Source organism: Acomys russatus, chromosome 1 (assembly GCF_903995435.1).
Source record: "Acomys russatus chromosome 1, mAcoRus1.1, whole genome shotgun sequence".
NCBI lineage: Eukaryota > Metazoa > Chordata > Mammalia > Rodentia > Muridae > Acomys > Acomys russatus.
Window position 1 is genome coordinate 23,414,152 of NC_067137.1, and position 19,674 is coordinate 23,433,825.

At 49.9% G+C, this 19,674-nt stretch overlaps 1 protein-coding gene across 1 annotated transcript; it reads left to right on the forward strand.

Moving 5' to 3' along the window:
- The first annotated feature begins 361 nt into the window (after positions 1–361).
- Positions 362–19,593, forward strand: Fam166c (family with sequence similarity 166 member C). Its single transcript, XM_051153340.1, has 4 exons — positions 362–472; positions 13,278–13,548; positions 17,116–17,228; positions 19,386–19,593. Exons 1-4 carry the CDS (start codon positions 399–401, stop codon positions 19,528–19,530), a joined length of 603 nt encoding a protein of 200 aa, XP_051009297.1. The 5' UTR covers positions 362–398; the 3' UTR covers positions 19,531–19,593.
- The last annotated feature ends 81 nt before the right edge of the window (positions 19,594–19,674 follow it).

The window sequence follows — 19,674 nt, forward strand, 5'->3', positions numbered from 1 at the left end:
AAATGACAGGGCTGGGAAACCACACAGCAAGCAAGGCCCACTTTGGAGCTGCTTCCTGGAGCTCCATGGAAAGAGGGAGCATCCTAGTGGTCCCAACTGGACCACTGACAGCCTCTTAGGGGCCATCCAGCCTTTCACCTCTGAGCATGGTAGATATAAACACCTAGGCTGGATGTCAGGGGGTCCTGGCGGCAGCCACACAGTAACCCTGTGAGGATGGGAGGCATCTTCTCTTGGTTGCGAGAGAGATGTTCTAAAGGAGCACAGTGCAAAGAGGACTGACTCCCTGTCCCAGAACGAACTCCTCGGGTTGCCAGGCATATGGTTGCTTGGTGACCAGCGGGCTGTTTACCGCAGGGCTGAGCTGAGCCGCAGAGGTGGGGCTCGCAGCACCCATCATGGCCTCCCGTAGCGCGGGCACACTACTGACCGAATTCAATGCCACCTTCGTGCCCCCCACTCTCATGCCCGGGTAAGCTGCCAGTCACCCTGGCACACCTAATTTGCCTGTCATAGCCCTCCTCCTCTTCCGTTCTGCACCCGCCTGCCAGGACGCTGAGGCTCCGCCCTCCCGCTTTGGGGACTTGAAGGAACCCCACCTGGCCAATTTTTCCTTCTTGGCTTTCACAGCTTCTGCTATAACAACAGACAGGGCTGGGGAAGTGGATGACTGAGAATTAGCCCAGGATAATGGCACCTGCTATGGATGGGGCCAGCGTGGGGGAGAAGGAGAAGATGAAAATGTGAAAAAGATGAACCGTTTGGAGCAAGTAGCCTGGCTCACAGAGAAATACTGGGGAGAAGCAGGGAGTGCCTGGCTTTCCAGGAAGATGAGTATTTATAGACTGAAGGAGGGACTGACACTGGGTGGGCAAGGCTGGCAGAATCTGGCAAGGCAATATTTGACAGTTGGTACTGTACACTATCTACCTGATTTTTTTTTTTTTTTTTTTACACATACTTCCTTCTACAAACTGAGCAGGCTGCAAAACCAAACCCAGCATCATCAACAGAATGCAGCATATTTTGCATAAAATTTGAGTTGTTTTCCAGAAGGAGAAGCAAGGCTAAGGGGCTGTCATTACCCAGAGCCTGGGGCTCCAGTTTCTGGGGCCTTTTTCTGTTATTCCAGCAGCTCAAAAGGTACTTTGGTTCCCACCAGACCAAGCTGGTTTGCAAAAGCATAGTAGTTTCCCAAAGGCAAGCCAGGGATGTAAGATCAGCTGGCCACGGGGCTCGCCTACTCATCTTTTCTTCACTTGGAAAGATCTTGGGTGCTCATGGGGCATGTGCCGGGTGTTAAAGGATCCTGGGAAACAAAGACAAATGAGGGGACAGATTACCCTCGAGGGATCCCAGGCTTCTATTTAAATTTCCTTTTGTTTTCTTTAAATTTTGAGACAGGGTCTCATTAAGTAACCTGGTCTGACTTTGATGTCATGCTGTAGGCTAGGCTGTCCTTGAACTTTTGATGCTCCTGCCTACAGCACCAGGCCTGGTTCTCATGTAAATACTTAAGATACAGTTTAAAATCATGTTTGTGGCCAAGGTTAGCAGTGTTTTCGACACATTCTAGCTGTCTGTCACAAGGTTTGGCTTTATACGTTGATATTTTATTTTTCTTACACCTCCACAGTAGTGGTTCTCAACCTGTGGGGATCAATCCCTTTTGGGGGAGAGTGTCAAATGACTTTTCCTGCATATCAGATATTTTTATTATAATTCATAACAGTAGCAAAATTACAGTTATGAAGTAGCAACAAAATAATTTTTTGGTGGGGCGGGGAGTCAACACAGCACAAGGAACTAACTGTGTTAAAGGGTCACAGCATTAGGAAGGTTGAGGACCACTGGCCCACAGGCTTTTATTGGAAGCGCCTCTGCTGTCAGACCCATTGGTTCTTTGCTGCCTGGTGTGTCAGTAGCCCTATCCCACAATTCCCTCACTATTAAAACTATGGAAGCTATAATGTCAGGGCAACCCCCACGGCGCCTCTCTGAACACACCACCCTTGAGTGCAGCATCCTATCCCATGATGCCTTCAGAAACAGTAATGACAGTGGTCATAAAGGAGGCTTCAAGCTTGGCTTAGACTAGGCTGTCAAGATCTTTCTGGAAGAGAGATGCTTTCCTTAAGGGTCCCCATCAACAAGGACTGAATCAAGACATGTGTTGTCTCTACCACCACCTCTCTGGCCGTCCCATTAACTCAATGAAAGAATCCAGGATTCCCTACCTGGCTTGAGTAGTCATTATTTATTTTTCTGTTCTTTTTCAAACATTAATCACAGATTTTAAAAAACAGTCAGTCTCTTCCGACACTTAAATCACCCCCTTTTGTAGTTTTATCCACAGGCAGAAGATGTGTGGGTTGGTTGGGACGGCACATATCTCACAGCCCACCTCCTTGCTGTTTCAGATGTGGCCATGCAGGTCACAAGGGTCTGTGCATGGATTCCTGACAGTGACTATAAGGGCTGGGCTAGAGCCAGGTCTCAGGTGCCTGGCAGGAACATCATAGCCAACGCCCTCGCCTAAGTGTGTGCTAGGCCCACCCAGTCAGTGCTGTATCCTTTCAAGCCCCTCTGTAGGAAGGTCTCCATGGGCCAGTGGGATGGCTCAGCTGGTAAAGGAATTTAATGACCTAAGTTCAATACCCAGGAGACCCACGTGGTAGAAGGAGAAGAGAAACCACCCCCTGAAAGTTGTCCTCTGACCTCAGCACACAGGCAGTGGGACAGGCAGCACTGCCCACTCCCCCCCCCCCCGCTGCCCCCAAATAAACGAAAAGGTCTTTATATCAACCAAGAGGAGGAATGAGCACCCGAGGCCTCTCAACAAGCACTCTTAGTTTTAAATATTCTGCTGCTTTGTCACAATATCTACCCCGAACCCTCTTGGAGCCCATCACAGGTCCCAGTAACTCGGCAGGGAGGGAGACAGATGCTGCAGCCCACCTTGCCTGGGTTTGAATCCTGGTCACATCATGTGTGCAAGCTGGAAGAAAGTCACTCAGCTAACGCATACAAAGCCCTGCACTTAGTAACTGTTACATATTATTGTTATTTAAGCCACTACTGTGTTCAAAGCCTGAAGCCCTGGGGGCTAGGGGAAGCACCAGACGAGACTGGTGGTGGTGGTGGCGGCGGTGGCAGTGGCAGTCATGGCTGTGCTCAGATAGCTACCAAGATGGCTTTTCTATTTCTTGCTGTTCCTATGTGGCACATTGTTTAGAAACCTTCTGTAGATATTATCTGTATGTACCGAGAACTCTTGGCCCTGAGACCATAAGCCTTTTTAAGGTGTAAGACTAGCCCCTGTGAAAGTCTGCCCCCTTGCCTGCGGCTCAGGTGTGGGTGACACCTTCCTTGGGTCTTTACCTCCATCCACACTTTCATTCATGCCGAGCCTGCTCCTTGAAGCTCACTCCAGAGGAGAGATTTGTGTCATTCAGCCAGGATCTGTGGCAGAAACCCTCCCTTTGTGGTAGTTTCAAGAAACCCTCCCTCTGAGGTAGTTAGTTTGTTTCAAGATGTCAACACTGGCAGCTCTCCAGCTAAGAAGATTGCCCGGTGGTGGCACACCACTACACAGGACACTGGCTCTCAGCAATTTCAGTTACCAAGGTTCAGCCTCAGACTGAAAATAAGAATGGAAGCTTCCAGAGGTAAATAATCCATAGGCTTTAAATAACTTTTATTGCAGTGTGTTGCTGTAATTGTCCCATTATACTGTTACTTATTGGTAATCTTTTGTATACGATTTATAAGTTAAACTTTATCGTAAGTTCATCTGTTCAGGAAGAAAGTGAATGTAGACAGTTGAATGCCTGGAGGGTGTTTTGTTTTGTTTTTTGTTTTTGTTTTTTTGACAAATTAATCCTCCTTGAAGAGAAGCTTGTCTGTGTCCTCACTGTAAAATCTAAAAGATTAAAAAACTAGAGAACATAGGTAATATGATCAGGAAGTGGTGTTTTTTTTTAACACACTTATTAGTTTAGTTTTTTCATACGAGTCATTTAATTGCAGCTTTGAATAACTAATTTTTCTACTAGCTATTTATTCATTTATCTTTTAATACTAGCTATTTTTTATTTTTTAAAAAATATATTTTATTAATTTATTCATATTACATCTCAATTGCTATCCCATCCCTTGTATCCTCCCATTCCTCCCTCCCTTTCATTTTCCCCCTACTCTCCTCCCCTATGACTGTGACTGAGGGGGACTTCCTCTCCCTGTATATGCTCAAGGGGTATCAAGTCTCTTCTTGGTAGCCTGCTATCCTTCCTCTGAATGCAGTCAGGCTTCCCCATGCAGGGGACGTGGTCAAATATGGGGCACCAGAGTTCGTGTGAAAGTCAGTCCCCACCCTCCACTCAACTGTGGAGAATGTCCTGTCCATTGGCTAGATCTGGGTAGGGGCTTGAAGTTTACTGCACATATTGTGCTTCTCTGGTGCCATAGTTTGAGCAGGACCCCTGGGCCCAGATCCGCCCATCATAATGTTCTACTTGTAGGTTTCTAGGACCCTCTGGGTCCTTCTATTTCCCCATTCTCCCTTGCTTCTCTCACCTAGAGTCCCAATAGGAAGTCTTCCCCTCTGTCCCATTTTCCTGGTAAGTGAAGATTTTCATGGGACATGCCCCTTGGGCTAGTGTCTAGATATAAGTGAGTATATACCATTTGACTCTTTCTGCTTCTGGGTTAACTCACTCATTATGATCATTTCTAGTTCAATCCATTTGTCCACAAATTTTGGGAATTCCTTGTTTTTAATAGTTTAATAGTTTCTTTATTCATTCTTCTACTGAGGGACACTTAGGCTGTTTCCAGGTTCTGGCTATTATGAATAAGGCCGCTGTGAACATGGTTGAACAAATGTTCTTGTTGTGTGGTGGAGCATCTTCTGGGTATATTCCAAGGAGTAGAAAAGCTGGGTCTTGAGGAAGCCTTATTCCTAATACTAGCTTTTTAAACAACAGCCACATTTTGGAAATTTTAGCAACCATTCTTTTGAGGTCAGCCTGCGTTAGTACCAACAATCTGTACCCAGCATCTGGCAGGTCCCTGGGGCCTGTGGCTTCATGAGTGAGTTAGAGGAGGTGGGAAAGAGCAGACAGGATGGGGTTGGGTAGGGCACAGGGCAAGCCTAGCACAGGAGATGCTGCCTCCGAGGTGGGCCAGTCAGTCATGGAATATGAGCCTGGATCGCTGTTAGATCTTCTGAGCGATTTTCCTCAGGCCACACATGCGGTTGTGACACCGTTGGTCAGGCTAAGCCCGAGGATGAAGTTTTCCAACCCTCCCTTTTTAAAAAAGGCACCCCCTCTGGTGTGGGATCTTTCTGTGTGTGAGACTTCTGATAGCTCCAGTCTCAAGCTGCAGGGTCTGACTAAAGCTTTCAGGCAGCTACCTTCCTTCTGTCCGGCTCATCTTAGCTGCATGAACAGGTGGCAGGGGGCATTCTGGCAGATAGCAGACTGCAAGCCCCGCCCCACCCCATCTCCACCACCCCCTCCAACCTCCACCATCCCCTCCAACCCCCACCATCCCTTCCCACCCCCACCCCGCCTCCGGCTCTAGACTCTGCCCCTTCAGGCTCTAGACTCAGTCCCCTCCCAGGGTTCTCCTCCTGGAGGTAGCCTGTTCTCATTTGCTGAGGTCCTCTGGCAAGCCAAGCTTTCTTCCTGGCTTGGCCCTTCACCACTCTCAGTACGTCGGCCCCCAGGCTGTTTCCTGCTCCTTGAGCTCTTTAGAGAGCTGGAGTGATTCTTAGGGAACATGTGTGCATGCCTCTCACACAAGCCCGTGCATTAGGAAGAAAAGCGTCAGGAGCCTGGGAAGCTGGGCTTTGAACCAGAGGATCTTCTCCTTCCCTAGAGAAAGATGGGCTCCTCAAAAAACAACGAGCCTCCCTTTGTCAGTTCAACCCAATAAACACAGAGCAGCAGCTGGCCAGGAGTGGTCTGAACAGAGGGCGAGCGTGGCCGAGGGGCAAAGCAGTAGTGACTTCCTGGCAACCAGAGCCCTTGGGCTGGGAATTCAGCGACAGAACACTTGCCTAGCATGCATGGAGTCCTAGGTTCAACTCACAGCACTGTTTAAAGGGGGTGGGGGGGGGGAGCATACTTGACTTAACCTGCCATGGCAGATAGGGTCACAGAGAGGGAGGGGAGGGAGGTCTGGGGATGGAGGGGATGGCTTGGGCCAAAGCAAGGGCTGGAGGGTCTGTGATGTCAAAGCAGCAGTGCAGTTGGCTACAGTGGAAAGGCTTCACTGGGAAAGTTGGGTACAAGGTTGGCAAGATCCCTTACACAGGCCCACAGCTAGGGAGAACCCCACTCCCACCCCAGCCCACCCCCATAATCCCCAACCCCACCCCAGAAGCTGGCCTGCTTTGTTCTTAATTCCACAGGCAATGAGAGGCCCTCCCAGGTTCTGCCAGGGCGTGGGGTAGGTGAGAAGAGGGCTGTCAGCACCGTCCTGGGTGGATGGTATAGCACGAGAAGAGCGGTGGGCCGAATAGGAACATGCCGGATGTAGCAAGTTAATTAGTTAATAAGGCTGCTCAAGGGAATCTCTGATGCTCGTGGTAATTAATTTTAATGTCAGCTATGGGGCCAACCAGTTCTCTGAAGAGGCAGGGATGGGACTGCTCCCTGCACATACAGTGATCCACAATGGGCCTTAGGGTCCATTTGTGTGGCCTTGGCCCAGGAGGCTGCCTCAGCATCTCCTAGCTTGTGTGTGCAGGTGGAGGGAGAAACATGGGAGCAGGTGAGAGGGCAGGGACAGAAGAAGGGGGGTCGGTAGGAGATGATCTCTTGGCCACTGTTCAATGCTGTTCCCTTTGGCCTCGGGCCAAAAGCAAAAACAAAAAACAAAAAACCTCAGGGCAGCAGAAAGCTCTGCTGTGGCGCCTATGGGGTCTGCTGAAGGCCTACACCTCCTGGTGCAGCCTAGGGACATGCGCCTAGCTTCTTGATGTGTCCCCTGGGTGCTAAATATTGAGAATGTGTGCGCGCGCATACACCTGGCAGAGCTGAGAATTCAGAGGGGAAGCCAGGCAGAACTTAGAGGTGCGGGGGAGGAGGGGGCTTCTATTCTATTGGGATGCAAATATCTTGGCATTCTGAGATTCAGGGTGGGAAGGCAGGGAGCGAGGAGGAGCAAGTCTCATTTCTACAGCTCTTTTCTTCTGAAGAGCCCAACGCCCCGTGGGCGGGATGTTTCCTCTGCTCTGAAAATCTGAACTCCTTTTAAAACAGACCTGGGACATTGTGCCCCGCCCCCCCAACCCCCCACCCCGGGCAATCTGGTCTTCTCCGTCCTCCCTTGAGCATCTCTTGCATGCTGGTGCTGGGCATGGCAAGAACGCAGAGGTAGACACACGCTGTCTTACTTTGCTTTCTGTTATTGTGATAAGACACTGACCAGAACCCAGCTTGGGGAAAAAAGGGTTTGTTTGCTCTACAGATCCAATCACCGCCCAACACTGAGGGAAGCCAAGGCAGGAACTCAAGCAGGACAGGAGCCCCGAGGCAGGATCTGAATGAAGCAAAGACCACAGAGGAGGTTGGCTTACTGGCTTGCTCCCCTTAGCTTGCTCAGCACATTTTCTTATGCGACCCAGGACCACCTGCCTTGGCGTGTACCTCCCACATCACTCACTCATTAAGAAAACAACCTCACAGACTTGCCTACAGGTGACCTCTTCCCAGATGGCTAGATGTGTCAAGTTGACAAAAACAAAACAAACCACTAACAGGGATATGTTCGGACTTGAGTCTGAATGTAAGGATGGCCGCTAATCCAAAGGGCAGACATCCACATCAGGTACAGGGTGAGGTAAAAAATACAATCAGACCCTATCTGCCATTTCAAAATGAAAGTGTGAAAATTTAATCTCACTAGAATGTAAGAGAAAGAAACTGAAATAAAAGGAAACACTAGGCAGACTTTAAATAAATGTCAACTCATCAGAAAAAGATATTAATCCCTCAAAGATCCTCAGGTGTGGGGGCAGGGCTGGGGGAAAGGAGCTAAAAGCCAACAAAGGCTTTATGTCACATACTTTTAATGGCATTTCCATTTTCGACAGCATGGGTTGACTGCTAAAAGACTTTCTTAGTGCGCTCCCATCTCCCTCCACCCACCTTTCAATTTTGGTTGCTCAAGTTATTTTTACCTTGACAGGTTTTATAACATTCCCTTCTGTTCTGCAAGCAGCGTTCACCTGGCTGCTATTCCTAGCTGTGTTCTTAAATAGGTTGGAAGATCACCAGTCCTCACTCACGCAGAGGCTCTCCTTGCCTCAATTTAGTTTTTCTTTTGAATCACCTTTTGGTTGGCAGGGTTTTGTCACTGAGCACTTCTTTTAGGGAGAGTCTGCGAGTACTTTATTTTCTATGCGGGGAAAGGACTGGGGGCCACTTGGCTGGTGTGAGAGTCGTGCTTCCTGTAAAGTGTGCCTACAACCCACATTCCTTCCCTCCCTCTGTTCTTTCCTTTATTTTTGTAGTAGTGTGGTGTGGTGTCTTAATTAGGGTTTCTGTTACTACTGCTGTGAAGAGACACAGTGACCACAACAATCCTTATAAGGAAGACATTTAATCGGGGCTGGTTTACAGTTCCGAGGGTTAGTCCATTGTCGTGGTGGGAAGCATGGCAGCACACGGGCACACACGGTGCTGGACAGTAGCTGAGAGTTCTACATCTTGATCTGCAGGCAGCAGGAAGAGAGGGTTAGGATAAAGTGGTGGGGGGGTACCTTTGGTGGGTCTGGGGCCAAGATGTGCCCCTAAGAGATCACACCATACAACAGATATAACCCAAAAGGTTTATTGGGGTGGAGGGAGAGTGCAGGGGTGTCTTGGAGTAGGGTTATGAGAGAAAGAGACAGACAGACAGACAGACAGACAGACATACTGGGAGATAGAATAAACACGATAGAGAGAGATATCTAGGGTTTTGGGACTGTTTAAAGGGGGTGCATATCTGCGACTTGTGGAAACATACCGCACCTGGCAAGGGTGATGGCATAACCTGAGTGGCTGAAAGACAGGTGGGTTTAGCTCACCTGACTAAGAGAGTGAGCCACTGCTTTGAGCTTCTGAAATCTCAAAGCCCAACCCTAGTGATTCACTTCCTCCAACAAGGCCACACCTTCTAATCCTTTCAAATAATGCCACTCCCTATGAGTCTACGGGGACCATTTTAATTTAAACTACTACACGTGGTGTGGTGCGATGGGGGGGGGGTGTATTAAACATTTTTATACGTTTATTTAGGGCATGTACAGAAGTCTCTAGAACTTGGTCATTGACCAGATTGTGTTCATTAATCTGGGGCCAACTGTGCCCATCACCACTTCTGTACATGAACTATCTGCTCATCTTTTATCTGTTTAATAAACCATTTATTTTCTCCCCATGTACCATGTGTCAGACCAGGTATGAAGAATCAGTGACTCAGGTATGTAACGCACAATCCCACTACACATCTGAGAAGCTCGCCATCTGGTGGAGGGCATGAAGAGATATAGTGATCTGAACAGCACAGAAAGAGACTCAGGTGATGGAGGGAACTTTAGGGTACAAGGGAGCAGGTGCCAAATTCAGACCTAGGAGAGGAAGAGGCTTTTAGGCATGGTTTTTGACAAGTCTTAAAGGACACTTTAGTATGGGGAGGCAGAGCATGGTAACACACCTGTGGCACTCCGGAGGTAGAGGCAGGCAGATCTCTGAGTTTGAGGCCAGCTTGGTCTATGTAGTAAGTTTCAACCCAGCCAAGGCTACATAGTGAGACCCTGTCTCAAAAAAAAAAAAAAAAATGGAGGGAGTAAGGATGAGAGACAGAAGGGAATGGAACGACCAGGTCAGCATACTGATTGCAGGAGATACAGAATCAGAACCCAGGAAGAAGAGGAGGCGAAGAGGAGAGGGCACAAAGAGGGAGGGATCGTGACACCTACAGAACCACCGTAGCTCCACAGAGACATCCGGTGGCCTTGAGGATACAAGTGTGCAGGGCTTTAACCAAGTCAGGCTCTGATGCTGGGCAGTGCAGAGTCTGGCCTTGTGGGAGTGGAGTCAAGGAACAGAGGTTTGAGCATGGTAAGGAGAACAAGAAAGACGCGGTGGCCACAGTCTTAATGAAGGAGATATGACCGCGCTTTAGCGGTGCAGGTGGAGTGCTGAGACTCAGTGACTGGATGTGATGGAGGTAGAGGTCTACCTTTTCACCTAGACGGCCACGGAGAACTTGTTATGGAGTCAAGGCTGCCCTGCTGGGCAATGTAGGCGTGAGAGGTCACACTCTGGAAAGACCCAAGGAAGATGTGCAGTGTGCGGGTGCATGCGCCACTCTGTTCTCCTAGGCTAGGCAATGGTTAAGGATACGGCTTGTGCATCAGAACAGACCCCAGAGGAACCCCAGCCTTTAAAAGGCCATGAAAAAATCCATGAGAGAAAGCTTAAGCAGTGACAGAATAGGTCAGCAACGGGAGGCTGATGCACGTGTAACTGAACCGAGAGCACCGAGTTCCAGCCAATGCGAGCCGAAGAACGTGGCAGCTTCGACCGCGTGGTTCTGGCTTTATCAAGGCATATAGAGGAAAGGGATGGTAGAACCTCTCTCCACAGCCAAGGAAAGCCTCTGAGGCCAGGAGTGCATCAAGGGTGACCCTGAGAGGCCATCATGTGTAAAGCTGTGAAGGTGAAGCTTGGATTTGGTTGGGGACACCCCAAGATGTTGGAGGTGCCAGAGCTGTGGGATTGCCTGCCAAGAAGAGATGTAGACTGGGTGTGGAGCAGCCCCCGAGGGAAAAGTGTGCTACCATCAGCAAAGCTGAAAGGAGTTGATCCAAAGAGTGCGTTGACACCAGACATGGAGCTGCAGAGTTTGGATTTGGTTTTGTGGTTTCAGTCTTGCTCTGGTCTAGTGTTCCCTCGCTGTGTTCCCTTCCCTCCCTGTTAGAACGGTGATGTGCATCCTGTGCCATCGTTTGTGATCTCCTTCTTAATTTTGACATTACAGGAGGTTATGTCTCCTGGAGATTGCTCCAGTCTCAGAAGGGATTTCGGACTTTTAAACAGTGTGGAGACTGCGAAAGATTATAAGGACCTTTGAAGTGGGACTAGATGCATTTTGCATTATGGTATGGCTACAAATCGATGGTAGACATAGTGGAACGTGGTGGCTTGGATAAGAATGGCCCCCAGAGGCTCATTTATTTGAACACTTAGTCACCAGGGAGTGGAACTGTTTGAAAGGATTAGAAGCATTAGGAGGCGGGGCCTTGCTGGGAGAACTGTGTCACTGGGAGTAGGCTTTGAGGTTTCCAAAGTGCTTCTTCCTCTGTCTAGGATCAGCATGTGATTCTCAGCTCCTGCTCCCATGCCATGCTGCCGGCCATGGTGATAATAGACTAAACTTCTGACCCTGGAAGCCAGCCCCCAATTAAATGCTCTCTTTTATAAGAGCTGCCTTGGTCACAATGTCTCTTCACAGCAATAGGACAGTGACTAAGGCATAGATGAATTGAAGGTCTGAGTTCAGCTGCCTAGCACCCACCCACATAAAGTTAAAAATCCAAGAGTGGCAGAACACACCAATCCTCTGAGCAATGGGATGTAAACTCTGCCTCAAGAAGTTACATGGAGAGCAAAGGAAGAACCCAACATGGACCTCTGGCCTTCACACATGCCAGCATATCCTCTCTTCCTCCTCCTCCTCCTCCTCCTTCTTCTCTCTCTCTCTCTCTCTCTCTCTCTCTCTCTCTCTCTCTCTCTCATTGATAGAAAAGGATGAAAAGACTCAAAAGATAGATCAGAGAAATGGGTACAAGAAAGAGGTCATCAAAAGTGTCACTTCCAGGATGGCAGGGAGATGCACTAGCGACAGGGAGGCCATCACCAGCAACGACAACAGCAGCATGAAGGAGAATCACATAATGGGAGGTGGGACGTGGAGGGGACTGGTGACTACGCCGGCTGGAGAACTTTGGTCTGTGTCCGACATGCGCTGGGCAGCGTTCATCTCTAAGACTCCTGTAGCCAAGGGTCTACCGTCTCAGAAGGGTCACTAAGTCTTTGCTTTCACACCTTCCTCCCTCCCTCCCCTGCTGAGTCTCCTTGGCATCAAAAGAGTTGTTCAAGGGTATTTAGCATCAAAGATCATTGGCCACTTGAATAAGCACCTTTTGAGGCCACAGGGATGTCAACCTGGAAGCCACAACAATCCTGAGGAGTGGGAGGGATATGGGAAAAGACAAGATGGGGAGGCGTGGGCATGAAGTAAGTTCAGTCACGTATGAAATTTCAAAAATAGTTTTAATAAAACAATAACAATAATGCAATTTTCATCTCAGAGGAGAAAAGAGTTTATTGTAGAGCCAAATGTGTGTCTCTGGGCCCTGAACACAGAGTTAAACTACCCTAAACTCTGTGTTCCAGCACAGTAATGGTCTGATGAAGCTTTTTAGAGTAACAGGACAAAGTAATAAATCAAGACACTTTAAAAATACATTGGTGCAGCCATTAAGTAGGCGGCTTGCAGCAAAGCTCCCTCTGTTACAGTCCCCATGTGCTATCTGATGGCATGCTCACTTAGCCTTTTGGTTGGCAGGAAATGAGGTTTGCAGCCAAAAGGGTTTTGCCTATCAGTCCCTGGATATTAGATCAGAAACAGAGTTGAACGAGGAATGGCTGTTTAGTGGGCTAAACACAGCCTGAGATAGACTGTCATTAGGCTCTGGACCTGCAACACTCCAACTCCCCAGTCACTGACCTTTTAATCAGTTACTCAGTCTTGAAAACAGTTTAGTTGAAGGTGCAGAAAACCAAGCCCCAGTATATGTCACAATGGAGCCCACCAGCTTCTCCTATTCTCTCTCCTCTAGAATGAGATGACCACAGGGGAGCAGGGCTAGACAGAGGCCCAGAATCTTCTGGCTGGCTCCCGAAGAACTGGAGGATCCATGCACGAGAGATCTGCCTCTAGGCTCCCCGAGATATGCATGGGTGTTCACAGGGTTATGATCTGGGAGACAGCCATCCATTCAAAACCTCTGTAACAACTAATGGACCCAGATGCCTGTTCACGTGACCTTTCCCCAAAGACCTAAGCAGGCTAGTGCTCTTTAAGAATTCTTTCACAGCCAGAGGAACACACAGGAACCCTCAGTGGTCAAGGGCCTGCCTAGGAACTAGTTATGGAGGATGTCGTGAAATTGTATCTTCCTACACCCACCCCGCTCCCCGTTGTCACTGCAGGTATAAAGGCCATGTCCCCGGTGTGGCTTCCTCCTTTGGCTCCACTTATGGCACCACCACCTTCAAGTACTTCCAAGACCTTCGCAGTACAGCCTTGGAGAGGAGTTATGCGCTTCTCAGCGGAGGCCGCTTTCCCACCATTTTCTCTCCTAACCCCTCCCTGGTGCTTGCTGACCAGTCACAGGACTGGGATCGCTGGCTGAACCTGCCCACCTACACTCGATTCAACCTGGACAGCAGTCGAGCCTCCAAGATCAATAACTTTTATCAGGTGAGCTGCCCGCCTGACCCCAGCCTGGGAAGGCCTGTGTGGAGGGTGTTGGGCAGCGGGGTGTTGGGTGCCTTTTCAGAATTTCAGGGCCAGAGACCTTTCATATTCCAGAGGTTTCTGCAGCTCTGTCTTGCTCACTCCACAGCCAGTGTAGTTGGGGATCCTTCAGGGATGCCCTGCCCTTTTCCTCCTGCTCCCTGTAGTCTCCTGACTCTATGGCTTTGATGTAATTGAAGTTTTTATAGCTGTGATAAAACAGCATAGTCAAAAGCTACTTGGGAAGGGAAGAATTTATTTGCCTTACACTTCCACACCATAGTCCACGCCAATATTCCCCAGATTGTGAGACCCCCAAAAAGAAGACCACCAGGACTCGATAACGATGCAATGTACACAGGGTCCTGTATTACGGGCTCAGAGCTTTGATCACCGTCCTTCCTGACGCAGCAGGATAGGAGAGTGATACTGGAGCTTCAAGGGTAATGGGTTTATAAGGAAAAACTGTAATTAGGGGTCGGGGGAGGGGGAGTCACGGGGAAGTAAGGGAAAAACCATAAGTGGGGGGATAGTGAGTTTCAGGAATGTGGACCTTCAGGCAGGTTGGGTGGAGGCTGGATCTCAGGGGAAAGTTGTGAGTCTTAGGAATGTCCACCTTCAGGCAGGTTGGGTCCAGGAGGCTGAATCTCCAGGGAAGGTGTTTTATCTCAGAGGAACATTGGGCGTTAATTGTATCTAATTGTTCTGGTGGAGTTTCTGGAAAGTGCTGGCAAGGTGTCATTACCAGAACGAAGGGAGAAGGGCACCTAAAGGACAAGTTCTCATACAGACCATCACTAATTACAGAATATAAATTACATATAGGATATGGCATTACTTTTGTCCCTACATCCATTGTAGAAGGAGGTCAGGACAAGAACCTAAGGCAGGAACTGGATCAGGCACATGGTGAAATGCTACTTGCTAATTTGCTCCCCATGGCTGCTCAGCCTGCATTCTGTTCCATCCTGGAACCCCTACCAGAGGTGGCACCACCCATAATGGCCTGGGCCCTCCCACACACATCAATCATCAATCAAGAAAATGCCCCCCTCCAGGCTTGCCTACAGGCCAATCTGGTGGGGACACATTCAAAATTGATGCTCCCTTTCCCCACATAACTGTAGCTTGTATCAAGTTGACACCAAGTTAGCCAGCACAGAATACTTGCTGGAAAAAAAAAAAAAAAAGACAAAACACCAAATCCCAGAAAAAAAAATATACAAAGGCCCTACAGAAGTGCCCTGGTGCCCACTTACCCTCCACAGACCCTATTCCCCTAATAGTGTGCCCCATTACACTAAACTGTCCTTGATGGAGAGATGACTATGAAGGGAGCCTAGGCACATCCCCAACGCTTTTGCTTCTCTGGTTTAACAAATGCATGCTTACCCGCTGTCCGCTGGTCGGAATGAGGGCTGTGCCGTGCTGTGCGGTGTGTGCGGTGTGTGCTGTGTGTGCGGTGTGTGCTGTGTGTGCTGTGTGTGTGTTGTGTGCTGTGTGTGTGTGCTGTGTGTGCTGTGTGCTGTGTGTGTGTGCTGTGTGTGTGTGCTGTGTGCTGTGTGTGTGTGCTGTGTGTGCTGTGTGTGTGTGTGTGTGCTGTGTGTGCTGTGTGTGTGTGCTGTGTGTGCTGTTTGTGCTGTGTGTGCTGTGTGTGTGTGCTGTGTGTGCTGTGTGTGCTGTGTGTGCTGTGTGTGCTGTGTGTGCTGTGTGTGCTGTGTGTTGTTGTGTGTGCTGTGCTGTGCTGTGTGTGCTGTGTGTGCTGTGTGTGCTGTGTGTGCTGTGTGGGCTGTGTGCTGTGTGCTGTGCTGTGTGTGCTGTGCTGTGTGTGCTGTGTGTGCTGTGTGTGCTGTGCTGTGTGTGCTGTGTGTGCTGTGTGTGCTGTCTGTGTGTGTGCTGTGCTGTGTGTGCTGTTGTGCTGTGTGTGTGCTGTGTGCGTGTGTGCTGTGTGTGTGTGCTGTGTGTGCTTGTGTGTGTTGTGTGTGTGCTGTGGTGCTGTGTGTGCTGTGTGTGCTGTGTGCTGTGTGTGCTGCTGTGTGTGTGCTGTGCTGTGTGTGCTGTGTGTGTGCTGTGCTGTGTGTGCTGTGTGTGCTGTGTGTGCTGTGCTGTGTGTGCTGTGTGTGCTGTGTGTGCTGTGTGTGCTGTGTGTGCTGTGTGTGCTGTGCTGTGTGTGCTGTGTGTGTGCTGTGCTGTGTGTGCTGTGTGCTGTGTGTGCTGTGTGTGCTGTGCTGTGTGTGGTGCTGTTTGCGTGTGTGCTGTGTGTGCTGTGCGTGTGTGTGTGCTGTGTGTGCTGTGTGTGTGCTGTGCTGTGCGTTGCTGTCTGTGGTGGTGCTGTGTGTGCTGTGTGTGCGTGTGTGCTGTGTGTGCTGTGTGTGCTGTGCTGTGTGTGCTGTGTGCTGTGTGTGTGCTGTGTGTGCTGTGTGTGCTGTGCTGTGTGTGCTGTGCTTGTGTGTGCTGTGTGTGCTGTGCTTGTGTGCTGTGTGTGCTTTGCTGTGTGTGCTGTGCTGTGTGTGCTGTGTGTGCTGTGTGTGCTGTGTGTGCTGTGTGTGCTGTGTGTGCTGTGCTGTGCTGTGTGTGCTGTGCTGTGTGTGCTGTGTGTGCTGTGTGTGCTGTGTGTGCTGTGTGTGCTGTGCTGTGTGTGCTGTGTGTGCTGTGCTGTGTGTGCTGTGCTGTGTGTGCTGTGTGTGCTGTGTGTGCTGTGCTGTGTGTGCTGTGCTGTGTGTGCTGTGTGTGCTGTGTGTGCTGTGTGTGTGTGCTGTGTGTGCTGTGTGTGTGTGCTGTGTGTGTGTGTGTGTGCTGTGTGTGCTGTGTGCTGTGTGTGCTGTGTGTGCTGTGTGCTGTGTGTGTGTTCTGTGTGCTGTGTGTGTTGTGTGTGTGTGCTGTGTGTGTGTGCTGTGTGCTGTGCTGTGTGTGCTGTGTGTGCTCTGCCGTGTGTGCTGTACTGTACTGTCCTGTGCTGTGCTATGCATTCGAAGCCCTATTCTTTGCAACATCTTCCCTCACAATCACCCTTCCAGCCTAGTAGGAAGGACATAGACACTGCCTGGTCCCCAAGCAAGGGACTTGTCCTAGTGAGGGAAGTTCCCAGGGGCAGGATGAGTAGATGATCTCAGGCTTTGAGAAGCCATGGGCCCATCTCAGTGTGTCAGTGACAACTTTTCTCCCTATTTTGACTCACACAGACACACCGGCTCAAGGAGTGTCGGATAAGCAGCGCTGAGGGCATGCTTGTGTGGACATGGTGTGCTGTATGAACGGTGGGTAGGCACATGTTAAGCTGGGATTTCAGACTTTCTTAATCGCTTGGTCTCATTTACTCCCTGCAGCAGAACGGCTATGTGGGTGTCAGGATCCCCGCCAGGCAGGGGGAGCCCAGGCTTAGAGGACAGCAGGTGGTTAGCAGCAGAGCCCTCAGCATCCTTGGGGACTCCACCAGGAGCACTGGGGGAGCCTGCCCCACCTCTGGCCAGGTGTGTCTGGCAACAGGTGATACAGTAACAACCTGTTGTGTGTTCTTTGGCCGAGGTGTAGAAAGCACAGCAACAGCGGAAGTACTACCAGGACAGGACTGGCACGGAGCCCCGTGTTCCCTACTTCGTACTGCCTGTGAGGGAGCCGAACCGGTACCCCTTACCCACAGACCTGTGAGTGTCCTTCTCCTCCTCTCTCCTGTCAACAAACACTCATCCACGGGACACCTACTCCTCATCCAGCCTTTGATTCCTGACACTGAGAACGAATTAGCAACCTAACCTGTGGTGCCTGGTGTGCAGAGGCAGTTGCATTGCAAGGAAAGTCCCAAGTCCAGCAACTGTCAGAGGGAGAAAGCCAGGGACGTGCATGGGAGGGTCAGATAGTGTTTTCCTGACCACATTCATACTCCATAACCTTTGCTTGTGAGAACCTGCCCACTAGCTTCCTCAGCAAAGGCTCCACTCAAAGTTGCACCAGTCCAAACTTGGAGCCGCTGCTGCCCTCTGGTGGGAGAAAAGGACACTACACTGACTAGGGACAGGTTGCCACCCTCCCTTTCTTATTCCCTCCTATGGGACCCAGTTTGGGATGCGCTGGGAACCTAGTCCTGCAGTAAGGACTTGAAGATATCTCAAAAGCCAACTGTCCAGGCAAAAAAATGTAAGAAAGTGATTTTTCAGCCTAGCTTTCATGTCTGCTGTTATGAGAGCGTTCCTCTGGCCACTCCCACCATTCCTTACTTTGCCCTGCAAGGCGAAGCAGGCAGTTCCACTCCCTTCTGCCACCCAAGCAAAGTTTATTCCCAGGTGTCTTGTGGCTTGGGTAGAGACCAGCAAGCGCGTTCCTCACCCCACTCTTGCAACCCACCTCTCTTTGTCAGGGGTGAGGTGTCTTAGGTCAGCAGACAGGTTTGGGAGTTCTAAACCCTTACTAACCCCTCGAGCCCCAGCCTCAGCATCCAGCTACAGATAGAGCAACTGTTCCCCACACAGTTTGATAGGTTTTGCAGACACTGTCTCACCACCTCTAGCAGTGCCTCTCGGCAAGGCAGATGGGTCTGTTGCATAAACAAGTAAACTGAGTCCAGCAAGGACCTCAGGAGCTTGTGCCGAGTGGCCTCGTGGTTGGAGACTGTCTGGGAAGAGACCTGTGTCTGCTGCAGTCAGCTCAGCATTTAAGTTGACCATCTTCTCCAAATTACCCGGTAGTCTGTACTGGTGACAGTGCTATGCCTGACACAGATAGTTAATCTTAAGTGTCTGGGGAATGTCAGTGATCACCACCATCACCACCTTACCATCACCACCATCACCACCGTCACCTTCACCATCACCTTCACAGTCATCACCGCCATCACCTTCACCATCATCACCACCGTCACCTTCACCATCATCACCACCATCACCTTCACCATCATCACCACCATCACCTTCACCATCATCACCACCATCACCTTCACCATCATCTCCACCATCACCTTCACCATCATCACCACCGTTACCTTCACCATCATCTCCACCATCACCTTCACCATCATCACCACCGTCACCTTCACCATCATCACCACCATCACCTTCACCATCATCACTGCCATCACTTTCACCATCATCACCGCCATCACCTTCACCATCATCACCACCATCACCTTCACCATCATCACCGCCATCACCTTCACCATCATCACCGCCATCACCTTCATCATCATCACCGCCATCACCTTCACCATCATCACCACCATCACCTTCACCATCATCACCGCCATCACCTTCACCATCATCACCGCCATCACCTTCACCATCATCACCGCCATCACCTTCACCATCATCTCCACCATCACCTTCACCATCATCACCACCGTTACCTTCACCATCATCCCATTACCATCATTATCATTAACTCCCTCACCTCACCCATCTTTATAATTACCATTACTACTAGCATCGTCATTACCTTCACCACCATCATCACCACCACACGCACCATCCACCACCACCACCACCACATTTACCATATCAGCAGCCGCAGCTGCTGCCACCATCTCCTGTGACAGTTGAGTGTCACTCCTTGCCTTGCATCAAGGAGAGCTTCATTATGTCCTTTGAGCAGAGCCAAGAGGGTAATAGTAACAGCGGTTCATTGTTCCATGGGTTTCTCTCCAGCAGGAGACAGGACCAGAATACAAGCCACTTTTCTCCCAAGTCTGTATGACTAAGCAGATGTCACACTGCTGAATGGCTGCAGGGCCACAAGCTACAGTGGGTACATGGGGATACTCTTCACCCTCCACTGGGCACACTGCCTGACAACAGTCCCATCCTTACCCCCAGGCCTCCTCTGAGTCCGAAGAATAAGTGGCAACTTTTAAGAGTGTCCCCCGACTACGTGAAGACCTACCAGACCTTCCCGTCGGGGAAGAGAGTCTCCTCTCAAGAGCGGCAAAAGAGAGACCTTTACTTCGAGTTCAGAGCCTGAAATCAGGTGGCTGACACCAGGGAGCCTTGGCCTTGCCAGGCTGCCTTGCTTGCAATAAAATCTTCAGCCACAATTATCCATGAGCCTCTCCTTTGGATCCTGTCACCATGCATGAAGGGGTCCTGAGCACCTGGGATTCGAACC